Source organism: Abramis brama, assembly GCF_963993115.1.
Source record: "Abramis brama genome assembly, chromosome: 23".
NCBI classification, from domain to species: Eukaryota; Metazoa; Chordata; class Actinopteri; order Cypriniformes; family Leuciscidae; genus Abramis; species Abramis brama.
In genome coordinates this window covers 30964930-30984109 of record NC_139985.1, presented here as the reverse complement: position 1 = coordinate 30984109, position 19180 = coordinate 30964930, and the positions used below count along the sequence as shown (strand labels likewise).

Genomic DNA, 19180 nt, shown 5'->3' with positions numbered 1-19180 from the left:
CCTATTTCACGCATGACCTTTCAACGTGATTACGTAATGTACGAGCATTTGTGGTTAAAAGTATATAAATGTTTATTTTGTTATAAATGTCCGCTGGTTTGTCTAGATGAGACTCTTATTCCTCGGCTGGATCGTGTCGAGACTTTGAAGCTGCACTGAAACTCACATCTGGACCTTCGACCCGTTGGACCCCATTGAAGACACTATATGGAGAAACATCCTGGAGTGTTTTCCTCAAAAACCTTCATTTCTTTTCCACTGAAGAAAGAAAGACATGAACATCTTGGATGACGTGCGGGAGAGTCAATTATAAGGACATTTTAATTCTGAAGTGAACTAATCCTTTAATACTTTGACATTAAATTAACCTAATGAGCTGATTACCCAGAGAGCAATTTTGGGCATCATAGGGACACTTTTAATGCCAACACTGATTCAGAGTGTATCCTGTTCACATACTTGCATCCGTCTGCACCGTTTTTCTTGTTGTTTTTGTCTTTTCATTATATATGTCAAGTATTTGTATTTTATTGTTTTTATGGATTCATCTATTAACCAGCCAATAATCGGTATTGGCCGATAAAAGCTATTATTTTCACTGTCGGCCAATGGCAGATTGTTTAAAAACAGCCAATGATCAGGGCCGATTATATCCTGTCAATCAAAAGTGTGCAGAGAAACATGTCAGACTGCACCTCTTCATGTGTGTGGAGAAAACGTCTCTTCTGTTGAATTTAGGGCTGTCGCAGTGACAATAATGCATTAACAGTTAAAAAATAGCGACATTAATGCAGGCTTTATTTGACCCTAGGAATCACCCATAGTTCAAGCCAGGGTTGCCAGGTCCGCGTTTTTCCCCACACCAGTCATTATTCGTAGCGTGCTTCCCTTCCAATGATGACAAAGAGCTTCAGGTTTTCTTAATTAAGAAAAACGTCTCAGCTTTCAAACTCTGTCCTTTTTATCACAAAATTGAAACAATAAGTGGCGTTTTGACGCTCTTAAATGTGATGAATTGCTGATGCTCCTCATTTCAAGCGGCAGTACGTGTGTTTTCTTTCACTTCAATACATTATAGCACGAAAAAACATTCATGAACATCAAAATGTCCCATTTCGGTGGAAGCTTGTTTCCACCATAGAATAAAGCACTTTAAAAGATAATTACGACTTTTTATCTCACAATTGCGAGTTTACATCTCTCATCTTGACTTTATTTCTCAGAATAGCGTGATATAAAGTCAGAATAGCGTGATATAAAGTCAGAATTGCGTGATATAAAGTCAGAATTGCGTGATATAAAGTCAGAATTGCGGGACATAAAGCCGCAATTGTGTGTTATGAAGTCAGAATTTCTGCAATTCTGACTTTTTTTCTTTATATCACGAAATTCTGACTTTATAACACACAATTGCGAGTTTATATCTAGTAATTCTGACATCTTTTCTGAGAATTGTGAGATATAAACACGCAATTGCGAGTTATAAAGTCAAATTCTAAGGAAAAATAATAATTCTCAGAATTGCGAGTTTATATCTCTCAATTCTGACTTTATAACACACAATTCTGACTTTATATCACACAATTGCGACTTTATATCACACAATTGCGACTTTATATCACACAATTGCGACTTTATAACACAATTGCGACTTTATATCACACAATTGCGACTTTATAACACACAATTCTGACTTTATAACACACAATTGCGACTTTATAACACAATTGCGACTTTATATCACACAATTGCGACTTTATAACACACAATTATGACTTTATAACACACAATTGCGACTTTATATCACACAATTGCGACTTTATAACACACAATTGCGACTTTATAACACAATTGCGACTTTATATCACACAATTGCGACTTTATATCACACAATTGCGACTTTATAACACACAATTGCGACTTTATAACACACAATTGCGACTTTATAATACACAATTCTGACTTTATAACACAATTCTGACTTTATATCACACAATTCTGACTTTATATCACACAATTGCGACTTTATAACACACAATTGCGACTTTATAACACACAATTGCGACTTTATATCACACAATTGCGACTTTATATCACACAATTGCGACTTTATAACACACAATTGCGACTTTATATCACACAATTGCGACTTTATAATACACAATTCTGACTTTATAACACAATTCTGACTTTATATCACACAATTCTGACTTTATATCACACAATTGCGACTTTATAACATACAATTGCGACTTTATATCACACAATTGTGACTTTATAACACACAATTGCGACTTTATACCACACAATTGTGACTTTATAACACACAATTGCGACTTTATATCACACAATTGCGACTTTATAACACACAATTGCGACTTTATAACACAATTCTGACTTTATATCACACAATTCTGACTTTATATCACACAATTGTGACTTTATAACACACAATTGCGACTTTATATCACACAATTGCGACTTTATAACACACAATTGCGACTTTATAGCACACAATTCTGACTTTATAACACACAATTCTGACTTTATATCACACAATTGCGACTTTATAACACACAATTGCGACTTTATAACACAATTGCGACTTTATATCACACAATTGCGACTTTATATCACACAATTGCGACTTTATAACACACAATTGCGACTTTATATCACACAATTGCGACTTTATAACACACAATTGCGACTTTATATCACACAATTGTGACTTTATAACACACAATTGCGACTTTATATCACACAATTGCGACTTTATAACACACAATTGCGACTTTATATCACACAATTGCGACTTTATATCACACAATTGCGACTTTATAATACACAATTCAGACTTTATAACACACAATTCTGACTTTATATCACACAATTCTGACTTTATATCACACAATTGCGACTTTATAACACACAATTGCGACTTTATAACACACAATTGCGACTTTATAACACACAATTGCGACTTTATACCACACAATTGCGACTTTATAACACACAATTGCGACTTTATAACACACAATTGCGACATTATATCACACAATTGCGACTTTATAATACACAATTCTGACTTTATAACACAATTCTGACTTTATATCACACAATTCTGACTTTATATCACACAATTGCGACTTTATAACATACAATTGCGACTTTATATCACACAATTGCGACTTTATAACACACAATTGCGACTTTATACTACACAATTGTGACTTTATAACACACAATTGCGACTTTATATCACACAATTGCGACTTTATAATACACAATTCTGACTTTATAACACAATTCTGACTTTATATCACACAATTCTGACTTTATATCACACAATTGCGACTTTATAACACAATTGCGACTTTATATCACACAATTGCGACTTTATAATACACAATTCTGACTTTATAACACACAATTCTGACTTTATATCACACAATTCTGACTTTATATCACACAATTGCGACTTTATAACACACAATTGCGACTTTATAACACATTTGCGACTTTATATCACACAATTGCGAGATGTAAACTCGCAATTACCTTATTTATTTTTCATTCTGTGGCGGAAACAAGCTTCCATACAAACCAGCTAGAGGGTTATTTATGTAGACAGCTGCTCATATAGATAAAGTGGAAAGTGCATCACAGTTTTTAGGCATATCCAGAATGCACTCTACCACAACATGTTATATTAGCTGGTTATCTATAAATATGACTAATACTTTTTTTGTCTGCGCTGACAGAAAATGATGAAGGACAACAATTTGGTCCGCCATCTGGACGCTTGCGAGACCATGGGCAATGCCACGGCGATCTGCTCCGACAAGACTGGGACGCTGACCACCAACCGCATGACGGCAGTGCAATGCTTTGTGGCGGATTTCCATTACAAGACGATCCCAGAGCCCAGCTCCATCCCAGCCAAAACCCTGGAGACACTGGTCAATGCTATAGCCCTCAACAGCGCCTATACTACTAAAATACTGGTAAGAAATTAAATCGCTAACACCAGTGTTTGCAACAATAGACTTTAATGTTAATAATGAATAAACACAAGATATTACTCATATACACTGCCAGCCCTGGCACCAGAGACGTTGCAGACTCTTTTAGCCTTTAATTTGTTCTAGATTACAGTGTACATTCGTCATGTCATTTTTTCGCTTATGCAACATCACAACATTTATTTCCATCAAGAGTTGCATTATGTTTGGACTCTTAATACACTATCCTAGACTCTCCAAATGGCGGCTTTCTTTTTGGCCAGTCAGTGTAATACATTAATAATATAGTGTAATATAGTGTAATACATTAGCACCACAAGGTCAGCAGAAATATATGAAACATCACCCTCATGTCAGTCAAACCCTTTAAAAGCCTGTCACCCAGAACGATAACTATAAAGATAACTTTAACCATAACTATATTAGCGTAAACGTCAGCAGATGATATCGTTCTGTTTAGTATAAGCCATCTGCCGCTTAAAATGCCTTAAAGCAGGATGGATTCTGATTGGCTGTCAATGTTTTTATCATTCATCATCTTAATTTTTATGGTTACAGTTATGGTCCTCGGTGTGAACGGTTCTTCCATCTTTGGAACACTATGTTCAGCAGAATATTAACCTCTGAAAAATAAAATAAATCACCATTATAGCATCACAAAAAAATGTGTCATTCAAATGAGGACCTTATTTTACTCTGTGTATTAAAACCAAAAATGATGCAGCTTATTTGAATCACTGTACCTTTAAGTATTGCTATATCCGTTCCATTCAGCATCGCATTGAAAAATTAATATCTACACTCTTAAAAATCAAGGTTCTTTATTGGCAACTTTGGTTCCATAAAGAACCTTTAAAGGGGTGGTTGATTATGATTTGACTTTTCTAACTTTAGTTAGTGTGTAATATCTGCTTCTACAGAAATCACTTTTTAAGAACTACAACAAACGGCTGGTAGAGACTACAGGACATTCCTCCAGGGTTAGTGACATCACCAACCCTAAAATTTACATAAACCCCGCCCCCAGAACACCCAGGTCCATGTTGAGAGAAGAGAAGAGTTGTTGTAGTCGAGCACATTTGTGAGTCAGCTCAAACTGGAGCATCCGTCTTTTCACATGCAATAGAAAGTCACTCTGTGTGCATCTCACAACAGTTCCTATACGAGCAATTTATAGATTATCATGACAGAATATGCTAATTGAAGATAGTTAACTCCACATCAGCTACATAAATTCATCAACTAACCATTCAGAGACGTCCTGTTGCTTCTACATGTTGTCACTTTTTCTTGAGTCTCTCCATCTTTGTCTGACTCCGGTTTAAACATAAAAGGCAGAACAGTTTCTGACATTTTCGTGTGTGTGTGTGTGTGTGTGTGTGAGGTAATCGGAGCTGCTAACACACACAAGCTCTTGAAGCTCCGCCCTCTGCTCATTTGCATTTAAAGGACCTAACCCTAACCCTAACAGGCACAAAACAGTGCGTTTTTGCTCACCCTCAAAAAGTGACAATTTTAACATGCTGTATAAAAATATCTGTGGGGTATTTTGAGCTAAAACGTCACACACACACTCTGGGGACATCAGAGACTTATTTTACATCTTGTGAAAAGGGCATTATACTACCGCTTTAACATCCTTTTCATTCCACAAAAAGGTTCTTTACGTTGGAAAAATGTTCTTTAGATTTAATCTCACACTAAGAAAAAATGTTATTTTAATTACTGATCACTGAAAGGTTCTTTGGGGAACCAAAAATAGTTCTTCTATGGCAAAAAAAACAAACTTTTGGAACCTTTATTTTTTAGTGTATGTATTCAAAATGAGGATTATGCTCAGTGTTATAAAAGTTCAAGAGAGAAAGTTTGCTTCAAATAAATAGAAATTGCGGTAACACTTTACAATAAGGTTCATTAGTTAACATTAGTTAATGTATTAACTAACATGAACTAACAATGAGCAATACATTTGTTACTGTATTTATTCATCTTTATTAATGTTAGTTCATACAAATCCAGCTGTTCATTGTCTGTTCATGTTAGTTCACAGTGCATTAACTAATGTTAACAAATACAACATTTGATTATAATAACTTATTAGTACATGTTGAAATTAATATTAACTAAGATTAATAAATGCTGAAGAAGTATTGTTCATTCTTAGATGTTAACTAAGGTAGTTAACTAATGTTAACTAATGAACCTTATTGTAAAGTGTTAGCGAAATCGCTGAAAGTGTATCATATTAACACAGAGATGAAATCCTAGTTTATTGGAATTAGGACTGTGTTTGTCATGTGTACGTCTCCATATGTGTTCTTTGACAGTCAAGGACGCTGCAGAATAATCGCTGTGTATTTTGGAGCGTCAGATTGGGTTGGTTTCCATAAAAGAACAGTCTGGAAACAGCCGAGACAATGAGTTATGAAAAATAATAATAAATAAAGAATCAACAAAAGTCACAACTCTTGGTTCTGTGAGCTGGAATCAGATCTGTTCCTGATCTTACTTTGAGATGCCGATGAGCTGAAACAGGCCTAGCGAACGCCTCCTCTCAGCAGACATACTGAACTCGTCCCAGGAGACCAGCTCTGAGAGCTCCCAGAACCAGACACAGCATGGATAAGCATATCATTCCAGACATCTTGTTTTAACATAGACTGAAATGAGCAGAACTCTTCATCCCGTGAGAGATCCAGCAAGCTACCATGCTTTACTGCTACATTATATAATTAATGCATGACCTTTTCCTCACCCGAAACTCAAGAGCGGCTTCAGAAACTTTTCAAAGCCTCCTTCCCGACTCACCCTGAAGAACAATCCTTCATTAACCCTTACGCTGGTGTTCCAAATCAATAATGGCCAGCCTTTTAAATCTCTCGTTATGCTATATTATAATCAAATATTGGATTCAATCTTTCTGTCAGATTGTTTTCTCTCAGTTAGCACAGGTTTTTAATTAGTTTTTGGAACTGGTTGATCGCAGGCCTCATTGATCAGAGCTCTTGCACCTCAGTTTCTGAGTGAATAAAGTTCACTCAAGCTAATTCACTTCAGGCACATGTGTTCAGATTAATGAGGTCTACGATCAGTCATTTGTCAAAAACAAATACAAAACCCGTGCTTATTGAAAGAAAAAAAGTTGAGAAAAAGATTGAGTCCAATAGTTTGCAACAGCATAGCATAATGAGAGATTTATAAGCAGTATTTGACCAGGAACACAAAGCAAAGTTTTGGACAAAAAATGTTTTAGTCCAATGTGGTAATATTAACTAGTAGGGGTGTAACAATACATCGTGTCACGATATATCGCAATACAAAAATGCGTGGATAGTGACAATATATACTGTAGTTCACCCAAAATGAAAATTACTGTGTGAGAAAAAATTTAAGTTTTCAGAGTTTTAGTGTCAGAACTACATTAAACTACTATATAATGTTGAATATAATGTATAATAATGAAATGGGGGAATATGTGTGTGTCCTGATAATGCCAGATGTCTGATATTCCCAGTAAAAGTGTCCTACATTATTATAAATATATCTAGTCAGTGACAGTGAAAGCATATTCGTCTAAAATAATCCTGTGTTTTCAGCTTCAGAATCATGAATATTGTTATTCTGGCGTCTCTATTGTCCTGTGCTTTGGGTTTCAGCACCAAGTCCAAGACTATTCATTTACACACACAATGTAACACCAAATTTAGCATTTTAATCTACAGTACATTTTTTGTAAACATTTCACCATACAGTATGTCTTGGAGTATCGCATTAATATCGTATCGTGAGTTCAGTATTGCGATATGTATCGAATCGTGACATGAGGGTATCGTTACACCCCTATTAACTAGCATTATTGGGAAAAAGAAAAAGCATTGTTTCCGCATTGTAAATGACCAGAACACAACCAGAGGGAATGTCATGCTCTCAGGCAGAACGGCTGCCACCTGTTTGAAGCATCTGTGCAATGTTAAATGAAACTTTTACCTGTACTTGATACAGATTTGCCATTCATAATGTATGTAGCGTGTCTCACCGGTATGCAGCCACGGAAGAGTTAGTGGAATCCTGCAATGTGAGTCGGACACATGGCACAGGTGATGAACACGAACACTGATACTGCAGCCGGTAGTCTGAGCTCAGGTTTCTTTACCACATGTTCCATCAGACCTTCTGGCCCTGTGATTGGAGAGGTCAGGTCTGACACTGATGTCATGTTCCCGGGATCCCATCAATTCTTGATTGGAGGTTACATGTGCGTATGCGGCAGTGTGTGTGTGAGTGTTTCAGCACTGTTCTCTAGGTCACCGGCTACGGTGTGTTTTGTTAACTCTGGATTCTTAGTTACATCAAAGACAGTTGCAGTTGGACCTTCTTACATCTTTTTTAAAGGTGCGTTTGAGCACAAATGATCAGTTTGGGGTTTACATGTTGCCTGTGTTTTATTAATGCACAATGTGTTTTTAATTGTCTTCTCCCTGGGAATCTGGGAACAGGTCCATTACCTTTTAAGTCCCACTGAAGTGCCTTGGATCGCGCAGCTTTGTTTGATGCGTTGACGTAATTTCCACTGGAAGCTAAGGCGGGACATATTGAACGGCTCCTCCCCCTTTTCAAATAACCAATAGCGTTTAGTTTCCCTCACAGACTGACAGCACCATGGAAGCGAATCCGAGCGCTGATGATACGCTGGATTCAACGGTAGAGGGCGGTGTGAACAAATTCTAGCCATTTCAATCTTAACCATCGTACAGTTGTAGACCAGAATAAAACTTGAGCGTATGAGCAACCGAACACACACTCCAACACATATTGCTCTGTGTCTGTCAACGGTCGCTTTGGCCAGGTGGTGTTTATATCAGAGGGGGCGGAGCTTTAGATTCTAGAGAGCATTTGAGTGGACAGAAGATGTGATGAGAAGCTGAAGTCCACGGTGATGTCATAAAAATTCGTTATCCATTTTAGCGGAAGTGAGAGACTGTGAGTTTTGAATGCTGATGTCTCCTAAATGTGAATTTTGTCAGTGTTTTGGAACGGACCAGCTTATTCATAACCTTAAAGGGATAGTTCACCCAAAAAACAAAATTATCCCATGATTTACTCCCCCCCAAGCAATCCTAGCTGTATATGACATTCTTCTTTCAGACGAATACAATCAGAGTTATATTAAAAAATGTCCTGGCTCTTCCAAGCTTTATAATGACAGTGAATGGCTGTATCGTTTTTCTGTATAGAAATCCATCAAAGTGCATCCATCCATGATAAAAGTGCTCCACACGGCTCTGGGGGGTTAAGAAAGGCTTTCTGAAGTGAAGCGATGTGTTCGTGTAAGAAAAATATCCATATTTAAAACTTTATCGACTAAAATAACTAGCGTCCGGCAGACGAGCAGATCCGTTTCCTTGCTAGAGAAGCGTTCGGTCTTTCCGCTTGCAAATTCCTCCATGTAAATAGCGAATCTGCCATGGCGCGAGCGCAACTGGCTTTTAAAGGGAATGGGAGATGAGACTCTGATTGATGAAGATGTGATGAGAAGCTGAAGTCCACGGTGATGTCATAAAAATTCGTTATCCATTTTAGCGGAAGTGAGAGACTGTAAGTTTTGAGTAAGTAGTGAGAACTGTAAGTAGTGAGAGACATGGCGCGAGCGCAACTGGCTTTTAAAGGGAATGGGAGATGAGACTCTGATTGGTTTATTGCACGTTATGCCCAAAACACACCCATTCCTCATTAAGGGAATAGGGACAACCGTTTTAGACCATGCGCCGGGACCGCCGACCATTTTTCCTGTCATTAAACAAGGAAAAGTGGATTCGGACTCGCCCTAAGTGTACTTGATCCGTGCGCCTTAGACCATGCACTTAGATCGTTAAAATAGGGCCCTAAATGTGTTTCAGGAATATTTTTCAGAGTTGCCCATCCCTGGTGTATATTATCATGAACCATGTTTTGTTTTCTAAGGGTTATGCTTAGACAAAATTTCTGCTACTCGTATATGCTGGAAAAAACTGCTTCTTTGTAAAACTAAATGCTATTTTGGGAGCATTTTTTCTTCGTGCCCATGACAAGGTGAAATATCTTGCTGTCTCGTGTTTGATAAGTTGTGACTCATTTTGGGCAAAGTCGTTTGTCCGGCTGCAGCCGCTCCATGTGGTTCAGGGACTCTGCCAAAGCCTCTCCGCGACTCCTCGGCCTGCCACTCACTCATTTAAAGGGATAGTTCACCCAAAAAGAAGATAAGCCCATGATTTACTCACCCTCAAGTCATCCTAGGTGTATATGACATTCTTCTTTCAGACAAATACAATCAGAGTTATATTAAAAAATGTCCTGGCTCTTCCAAGCTTTATAATGGCAGTGAATGGCTTTATATTTTTTTAAGTCCATACAAGTGCATCCATCCATGATAAAAGTGCTCCACACAGCTATGGTGGGTTAATAAAGACCTTCTGAAGCGAAGGATGCGTTTGTGTAAGAAAAATATCATATTTCATATTTTACTCCTATTTTATAATTTTTATATTTCTACTCCTACTAATATATTTAATCCATATTTTACTTTATAGACTAAAATAACTAGCTTCCAGTAGACGGCCTACGCAAGTCGACTTACGCCAAAAGAGTAACACTTGACCCGACGCACAACGTAATGACGAACGTGGAAGCGCAGAGGATAGAGAGAAACACACCAGTCACGAATTAGAGTCTAAAACAAGAATTTTAAAGCGAATTGTGGGAGGAGCTTGAGTTTGTTGCCCAGCCCTGTTTGTTTGAACCGAGAGAGGCGACAAAGCTTACGCTACTCCTACATCTACGTCATACAACGTCAAGTGTAACTCTTGTGGCGTAAGTCGACTTGCGTACGGCCGTCTGCTGGAAGCTAGTTATTTTAGTTGGTAAAGTTTTAAAAATGTATACTTTTCTAACACAAACGCATCGCTTCACTTCAGAAGGCCTTTATTAACCCGCCAGAGCCTGTGGAGCACTTTATGATGGACAGATGCACTTTTATGATGGACAGATTCACTTTTATGATGGATAGATGCACTTTTATGATGGATAGATGCACTTTTATGATGGACAGATGCACTTTTATGATGGATAGATGCACTTTTATCATGGACAGATGCACTTTTATGATGGATAGATGTACTTTTATGATGGACATATGCACTTTTATGATGGACAGATTCACTTTTATGATGGATAGATGTACTTTTATGATGGACATATGCACTTTTATGATGGACAGATTCACTTTTATGATGGATAGATGCACTTTTATGATGGATAGATGCACTTTTATGATGATAGATGTATTTTTATGATGGATAGATGCACTTTTATGATGGATAGATGCACTTTTATGATGATAGATGCACTTTTATGATGGATAGATGCACTTTTATGATGATAGATGTACTTTTATGATGGATAGATGCACTTTTATCATGGATAGATGCACTTTGATGGACTTCAAAAAATATAAAGCCATTCACTGTCATTATAAAGCTTGGAAGAGCCAGAACATATTTTAATATAACTCTGATTGTGTTCGTCTGAAAGAAGAATGTCATATACACCTAGGATGACTTGAGGGCGAGTAAATCATGGGCTAATTTTCATTTTTGGGTGAACTATCCCTTTAAGCCAGTCAGCTTTGGCAAAACGCCTCCCTCATGGCCTGTCACTGTCAGTGTAGGGAATGCTGGGAAATTAAAGAGGTGCTATGAAAATGACCTTCTAGGAGACACTGGTGGCCCTGCAGTGAGCAGGAGAATAGAGCGAGGGCCCGTGTGGAGATCAGGAGCCGAATGGGGCCGTAAAGAGGAAGTATTTGCTGCCAGTGCATGTTTTGCCATATGTCGTGGTTCATAGGAGTGTGTGTTGACCAGGGAGAGGACAGCTGTTCAGGAGAGCGTTCAGTGCCAGCGCCTCTCTGAAGGTGATGCGAAATCCGCATCAAACGCATGAGCAGTTTTGAATGACCCAGGTGAGCAAATATGAGATATTATCCACCATATTCCTGAAGATCTTACTGCGTTTTGAATTATGGGTGGCTCTTCCGGTTTGAAGAACTTCCATTCAAAAAGACTGAAACTAATCGTTTCAAATCATCTACAAATATCACAGGTGATGTTAAAATAGCACTTTTTAGAGCTTTCTGTACATCATTTTACACGGCACATCTAAGGTGTAAATATACTGTAGTAAAGCTAAAATGAAAAAGCTTCAGATGGCATTTAATGATGCATTAAGAGTCTTGCTTAAACTCCTAAGGTGGACAAGTGCAAGCCAAATGTTCGTGTCTAGTGATGTTCCTACGTTGCATGCTGTGGTAAGGATTTATATGTATAATTTCATGTGTGGTTTGGGTGATTCGAAAAATACAATCATAATTGTCTTAAATGATCCAACATTAAGTGATACAAGGTATTCCTCCTGGTTCTGGAAGCACTGGAACTCAAGTTTGTATGTTCTTAAATATCGTTTGTTGTATACAAATCTATGTTTGTATGTTATTCTTTTCTTTCGGTTTCTTTACTTTGTGATATGGACCTATGGGTCTGGAATAAAGAATTCATAATCTTCATAATTTTAACCGTCAGTTTGACTGAATGAGCTGTCAATTTCCCTTCATGTTTCATGAGAATAACGTAACACTTGGTATTTTAATGTGACAATATAACAAGAATATCTATAGCAAGAGCTCTTTTCAGTCGCTGGATTCTTTTCCTCATGATTGTTTTCTTTCTTTTTTTCTTTGCATTCTGCTGTAATAGTATAAAAATGCACAATACATATAGGCTACAGCACATTTGTGGTCTGTTCTCTCGATTTAATTTATGAAATATCCCATTAATAATTCACTGGAATGCATGAATCTCTCGTTTTTCTCCTCTTTCCAGGTTTGTTTTCACAGGTAAATACAATTTATTATCAGTCAAAATGACGGAAATCACTTTGAAATAGTATCACGCAATGCTGAAGTTAATGAACATTTTTGATCAAGGCAACGTATGTTAAATCATTCAGATACAGTATATGTTACTACAGTGTGTCCTGTAGAGTGTTGTCGAGAGGCCTGGAGAAGTTTAGGAAAGCTCAGTACAATGGAGTGGTTTATTTTAGAAGGTGTAGTCCACACAGTGCAAACAAGAAAAGAAAAAATGCTGTGAGCAGCAAAACAATGTCTAGTCCACAAAAATATCAGCATGTCTCGCCTCAGACATGTTCAAGCGTTTGCATAGTATACACAGGATTCAACATTAAATATACAAGTTTCCCGCCAAACACTAGTGGGACAACCATAAATATGAGAAATACTGTAAAAGTAAATCAGTAAAGTTAATTCACAAATCAAGGTCTTGGCATTTCAGCATTTCTTCTCATAAATAAATAAACAGATTATACAATTAAATTCCCTGAAGTAATTCTAGCAAGATATTGTTTGCAGAAAAATGTGGACATTAACCTGCAGATAATGAGATTTGAATAGGTTTTGTGATATGAAATTTCTTTTTTAAGCTTTTTCAGGCATTCAAATGTAAGAAACAATCATTATATCAGTTTTATCTGTAATCGGTTTAAAGAAGGTATTTTCCCTTTGAAAGACAATTTGGATCACATGTGGAGATGTTTAAAGAACAGAAAAGTGACTTGATCTCCAGCGATTGAATCTGTCAACACAAACCAGCCTTTAACTCCGGGGAGAATGTTCCTAAGTAATAAGTAGACTAAAAGTAACTTTGGACAAAATGCATCTTTGCAGTGTAAAAGAGGTTATAAATATAGGAAATTAAAAAAACTATTCAGCATGCTAAAGCATGACATGATGATACATACTGTATATGTATATATTACAATTTCTATAGAAAGTGAAAACATTGGTTACATTTTGATTCTTTAAATCCCAGTGTCAGTGAGAGATTGTGTAAAGTGTAAAGTGGTCGAGGAGATTCCCTCCTTCCATAAAGTGCTTTGAGTGCAGAAAAAAGAGCTATATAAATGTAATGGATTATTATCTTTATTTATTATTTATTTTTTACAGATTATTAAAAAAACTAAAAAAGTGTTAGATTAACCTGGAAGGGTCATAGCCATAGACTGTAAAAAAATAGGTCACAGCACTTGCATATTGTCGTCCTATTGTTAGTTTCACTGCTTCTATTGTTCTCATTTGTAAGTCGCTTTGGATAAAAGCTTCTGCTAAAAGAATAAATGTAAATGTAAATGTATTATTAAAGTTCATGCAACAATGTTCATACACACTCTACAATGAATTCTGCAAATCAAAGTTTGATTGGAGTCTGTATATAGAGCAGTTCCTGATGAAGTTTAATATTTTGAGTTTGAGATTTATAACAAATCCAACCCAGAATGACTGAGGAAAATTAATACAGAGCTGCTGTGCAAAATGCTGTAAAGAAATAATAATAAAAAAGTAAGAATAACATATTCTCCTTTTCTTAGGCATCTGTTGATACGACTGCGATGAATTGCAAAGAAACTGTTATGCAAACCTTAATGATCCTCAACATTAATAGAACAGAATTTCATATACATTTAATATTCAACAATAATATTGTTATATCTGCCTGCATTGACACCATTATATGAGAACTGGACTGAGCTGGACGATGACATCCCTGTTTTCTCCAGAGCGGCTGTATATATAACTGAACTAAATTAATAACTTTTTACAAGAAAAATGAACCATCACTGAACTTGCTTAAGCTGGACTGAGGCTATTTTCTTCTAGATCTGCTCTACAGCAGAAACAAACTCTGTTGCATTATTTGCCTGTTCGTAAAGCTGCTTTGAAACACTGTATTGTAAAAAGCGCTGTGTAAATAAAGCTGACTTGACGTGACTCTAATGCAGTATGTAGCTTGTGTAACTGGTCTCTGACTCCTCTCTGGTGTTTCCACCGTTCCAGCCTGCAGATAAAGAGGGAGGTCTTCCCAAACAAGTGGGCAACAAAACCGAGTGTGGCCTTCTGGGACTGGTTCTGGACCTGAAGCGAGACTACCAGACCGTTCGCAACCAGATCCCCGAGGAGAAGCTCTACAAGGTGTACACGTTTAACTCCTCCAGGAAGTCCATGAGCACCGTCATCAAGCTTCCCGACGGAAACTTCCGAATGTACAGCAAAGGAGCGTCTGAAATCATCCTTAAAAAGTGAGCGGCTTTCATCAGCTCTATGATGTCTATCCACAATTCTTCATGAAAGCATTTCAACGTCTCGATAGCAAATGGAAGGTCGTTATGTTGAATTACTGAGCCTGGAATGATTTAGATGTGCAATTTGGTGCAGATTCTGAAATTAATACGGCAAAAAAAGTGAGATGAAATTCTGATGAGATCAGACTAGTTGCACATATAAATATCAGTCGTCACCCAATATCTGCCAACAATATGTTTTAGTAAGATGATATTTACATGCTTTGTTTTGTGATCAAAGCTATGTAGTTTTAAACATATAATAATGCAATGCAATATATGATGATTTAGAGATCAACAAATAAACCTTCCTCAAAATCCTGATGGATCATATTTGATGCTCATGATTTTTCAAAAAAAAAGAAAAAAAAAAAGGAATTCTGGATAATCAAGTAAACCAAAGTCGCTTCAGTCCAGTAAGTGTTCATCTGGTAATATTACTAACAATATCAAAGTTATTCTTACATTTACTTTATACAAATCCGTAAATATTTCACAGGAAATAGACACGTGAAGCACGAGCTGAAGATGGACGGTTGGACAATTCTACTAAAATTACACTTAAAAATTGCTGGGTTGTTTCAACCCATGGTTGAGTCAAATATGTATAAAACGAACCCAACGGTTGGAACGTGCACATGGACTCAATGACACGTGTGACTCTGGTGTGTTTGGTTCAGGTGTTCTCTTATTCTGAACGATGTTGGAGAAACTCGCGTGTTCAGGCCGAGGGACCGGGACGAGATGGTGAAGAAGATCATCGAGCCCATGGCGTGTGACGGGCTCAGAACCATCTGTGTGGCCTATCGGGACTTCTCCGGAGACCCCGAGCCCAACTGGGAGGACGAGAACAACATCTTGACCGACCTGACCGCAATATGTGTCGTTGGAATTGAGGATCCTGTCAGACCTGAGGTCAGAACTTTCTTCATATTTGATCATGTCATGGTTTCTATTTGAAATATTTTGCATTGTATGCATGAGAACACACCTGTAATATGACCTCCGCCTCATCATTTACTGATTTTGCCAGAATTGTGAAAAGCTATACATTTTCAAAGTTGTCTAGTTGATGTCTAGTCTTAATACACACTATCTTAACCCTGGAAACCGCTTTTAAAGGTAAAAGTTTTTTATTTTTAACCTGACTTTTATTGAACCTTTATGAACCCATATTGTATCATATTTGAAACATCAGGTTTTTATACCTCATATATTATGATATAGTGAGAATATGGAAGAAAAACAGCTCGGGATTCTGATATTAATATGGCAAAAAAGTCAGATGAAATTCTGATAGTTTGTAATGTAAATCAATGAGATCAGACTAGCTGCAAAAAAATCATATAAATATCTATATAAATATGTTTTAGTAAGATGATATTTACATGCTTAGATTTATGATCAAAGCTCTGTGGTTTTAAACATATAATAATGCAATGCAATACAATGATGATTTAGAGATCAACAAATAAACCTTCCTCAAAAGCCTGATGGATCATGATTTTTCAAAAACAGGATTTCTGGATAATCAAGTAAACCAAAGTCGCTTCAGTCCAGTGTTCATCTTGAAAAATTACTAACAATATCCAAGTTATTCTTACATTTACTTTATAAAAATCTGTGAAGATTTCACAGAAAATAGACACGTGAAGCACGAGCTGAAGATGGACGGTTGGACAATTATACTAAAAGTCTTACACTAAAAAATGCTGGGTTGTTTCAACCAATGGTTGAGTCAATTATGAACAGAAACAACCCAACGGTTGGGTCGGTCGATATTTGACCCAAATGTGGGTTGAAAGTTTGAAACAACCCAGCATTTGTTTTTAGAGTGTACATCAAGTAGACGGTTTCAGCAAGTTTACTGTGTAAATGTCTTGCAGAAACACTGTCCAGTGCATGTGGTTTGAGATTGCAGGATAATACTGGGAATCGGTAGAGATGTTGCATCAGATGTGATATTGTCCTCAAATGATCTTTCATCTTCACGCACGGGGACTGAAGAAGCGTCTATACTGATGCATTATTTAACCTCTTCTTTTCATCCGCGGTTTCTTTGCTCTCGTTCTCCGTCTCTAGAGCCACGCTCAGTAATTGTCAGTTTGTTGAAGGCTTCTTTCAGAAAGCAGAATAACAGAATATCAGCATGAATGAAGGAACTCTGATGAAGGTCTGACTGCAGGATGAATCCTCTGTTGTCCTGCTTTGGATTGAATGGGTTTGTGCAAAAGTACTTTGAAAACTCGTTGACGATGGTGACACAGATTTGGCGTTCTGTTACCTGACGGGACACGTGAGTCATTCCTTTCCCTAATAAACAGCCGAAACCTAAGGATCTGTAAACAAATCCATTAGTGTTAAATGTCTAAAGTTACCACGTCACCTTCCTCTGCCGTGGTGTTTTATTGATGAGGCTCTTCCTCTTCTCCTGATGAGTTTAACAGGACCGGCTCGTCTTCACGTTTCTCAGAAATACTTCAACGTCTAGTCAATCAGATATCATCTATCGCTTTAGTGTCTAGACCAACATCCATCTATCTATCTATCTATCTATCTATCTATCTATCTATCTATCTATCTATCTATCTATCTATCTATCTATCTATCTATCTATCTATCTATCTATCTATCTATCTATCTATCGTTTTGATTTATTTCCACCTTATAATTTCAGTTCTTCAACTCAATCTTATTTCAGTTTATTGCCAAGGCAACATATTTAATTTGCGTTTAGTTTAAGTTTTTCAACTAATATTTACATTTCATTTTATTTCAGCCTAATTGCAATTAACAGAATAATAAAATAAAAAAGTTTTAGTTAGCGATAATAACCCTGATATATACTGTGTGTGTGCAATATATGCAAATTGCGAATTTGACTTCCAAATATTTTAGATTCTCACTGTCTAAATAACTTGCATCACTTGATTCAATAAATCTGAACGAAAACGACCACAAAATCATACTGGAAAAAAAGCTGGTCTGAGTTGGACTGAGCTGGTCTGAACTGGTCTGAGCTGGTCTGAGCTGGTCTGAACTGGTCTGAGCTGGTCTGAGTTGGACTGAGCTGGTCTGAACTGGTCTGAACTGGTCTGAACTGGTCTGAACTGGTCTGAGCTGGTCTGAGTTGGACTGAGCTGGTCTGAGCTGGTCTGAACTGGTCTGAACTGGTCTGAGCTGGTCTGAGTTGGACTGAGCTGGTCTGAACTGGTCTGAGCTGGTCTGAACTGGTCTGAGCTGGTCTGAGTTGGACTGAGCTGGTCTGAGCTGGTCTGAGCTGGTCTGACTGGACTGAGCTGGTCTGAACTGGTCTGAGCTGGTCTGAACTGGTCTGAGCTGGTCTGAACTGGTCTGAGCTGGTCACTGCATCAGGGTTCCCACGGGTCCTTGAAATCCTGGAAAGTTTGTGAATCTGAAAAAAATTAAAATAAATTCAAGGCCCTGGAAAGTTTTGGAAAATAAACACACACAGATACACGTCCTTGAAAGTGCTTGAATTTATTTTGTGCAAGAGGTTTTCTGGAAAAAAATTCCATATTATTCCCTCCGGTCCGCTAATTTGTTATTTCGCCAACACTTCGTGGCCTATGCACACTAGCTTGCTTGATTTACTCTAGTTACGCGCATTTACACGTTACGGTTAGTGTTTCCCGTGTGAGGTACCTTGTGTTGTACGTTGCCGTGACGTTCACACGTGCTCGAAACTACTAGGATGGAACCTCAACGTTTGTTGCTGGACACAACAAATGTGTTCCCACATCAGGTCCTTGAATTTGAGGCTATTGGACCTGGAAAGTCCTTGAAAGGTCCTTGAATTTAAAGTTAACCAAGGTGTGGGAACCCTGTGCATGATTAGCACAGGAGCTCTTTGAATTCCTCCTAATGAGCGCTCACTGGTTTCAGTGGTGCCAGTAGAGGAGTCAGGAGAG

The 19180-nt window shown here is 37.4% G+C and overlaps 1 protein-coding gene across 11 annotated transcripts in view; it reads left to right on the top strand.

The window, feature by feature from the left end:
* The window catches only part of atp2b2 (ATPase plasma membrane Ca2+ transporting 2), a 184025-nt gene that overhangs the window by 136931 nt on the left and 27914 nt on the right, over positions 1-19180 (top strand). For all 11 annotated transcript variants that reach the window (XM_084100829.1, XM_084100830.1, XM_084100831.1 and 8 more), the window contains 3 exons: positions 3765-4007; positions 14965-15206; positions 15929-16163. In XM_084100829.1, coding sequence (XP_083956955.1) covers positions 3765-4007; positions 14965-15206; positions 15929-16163 — 720 coding nt within the window. The remainder of the gene's footprint in view (positions 1-3764; positions 4008-14964; positions 15207-15928; positions 16164-19180) is intronic.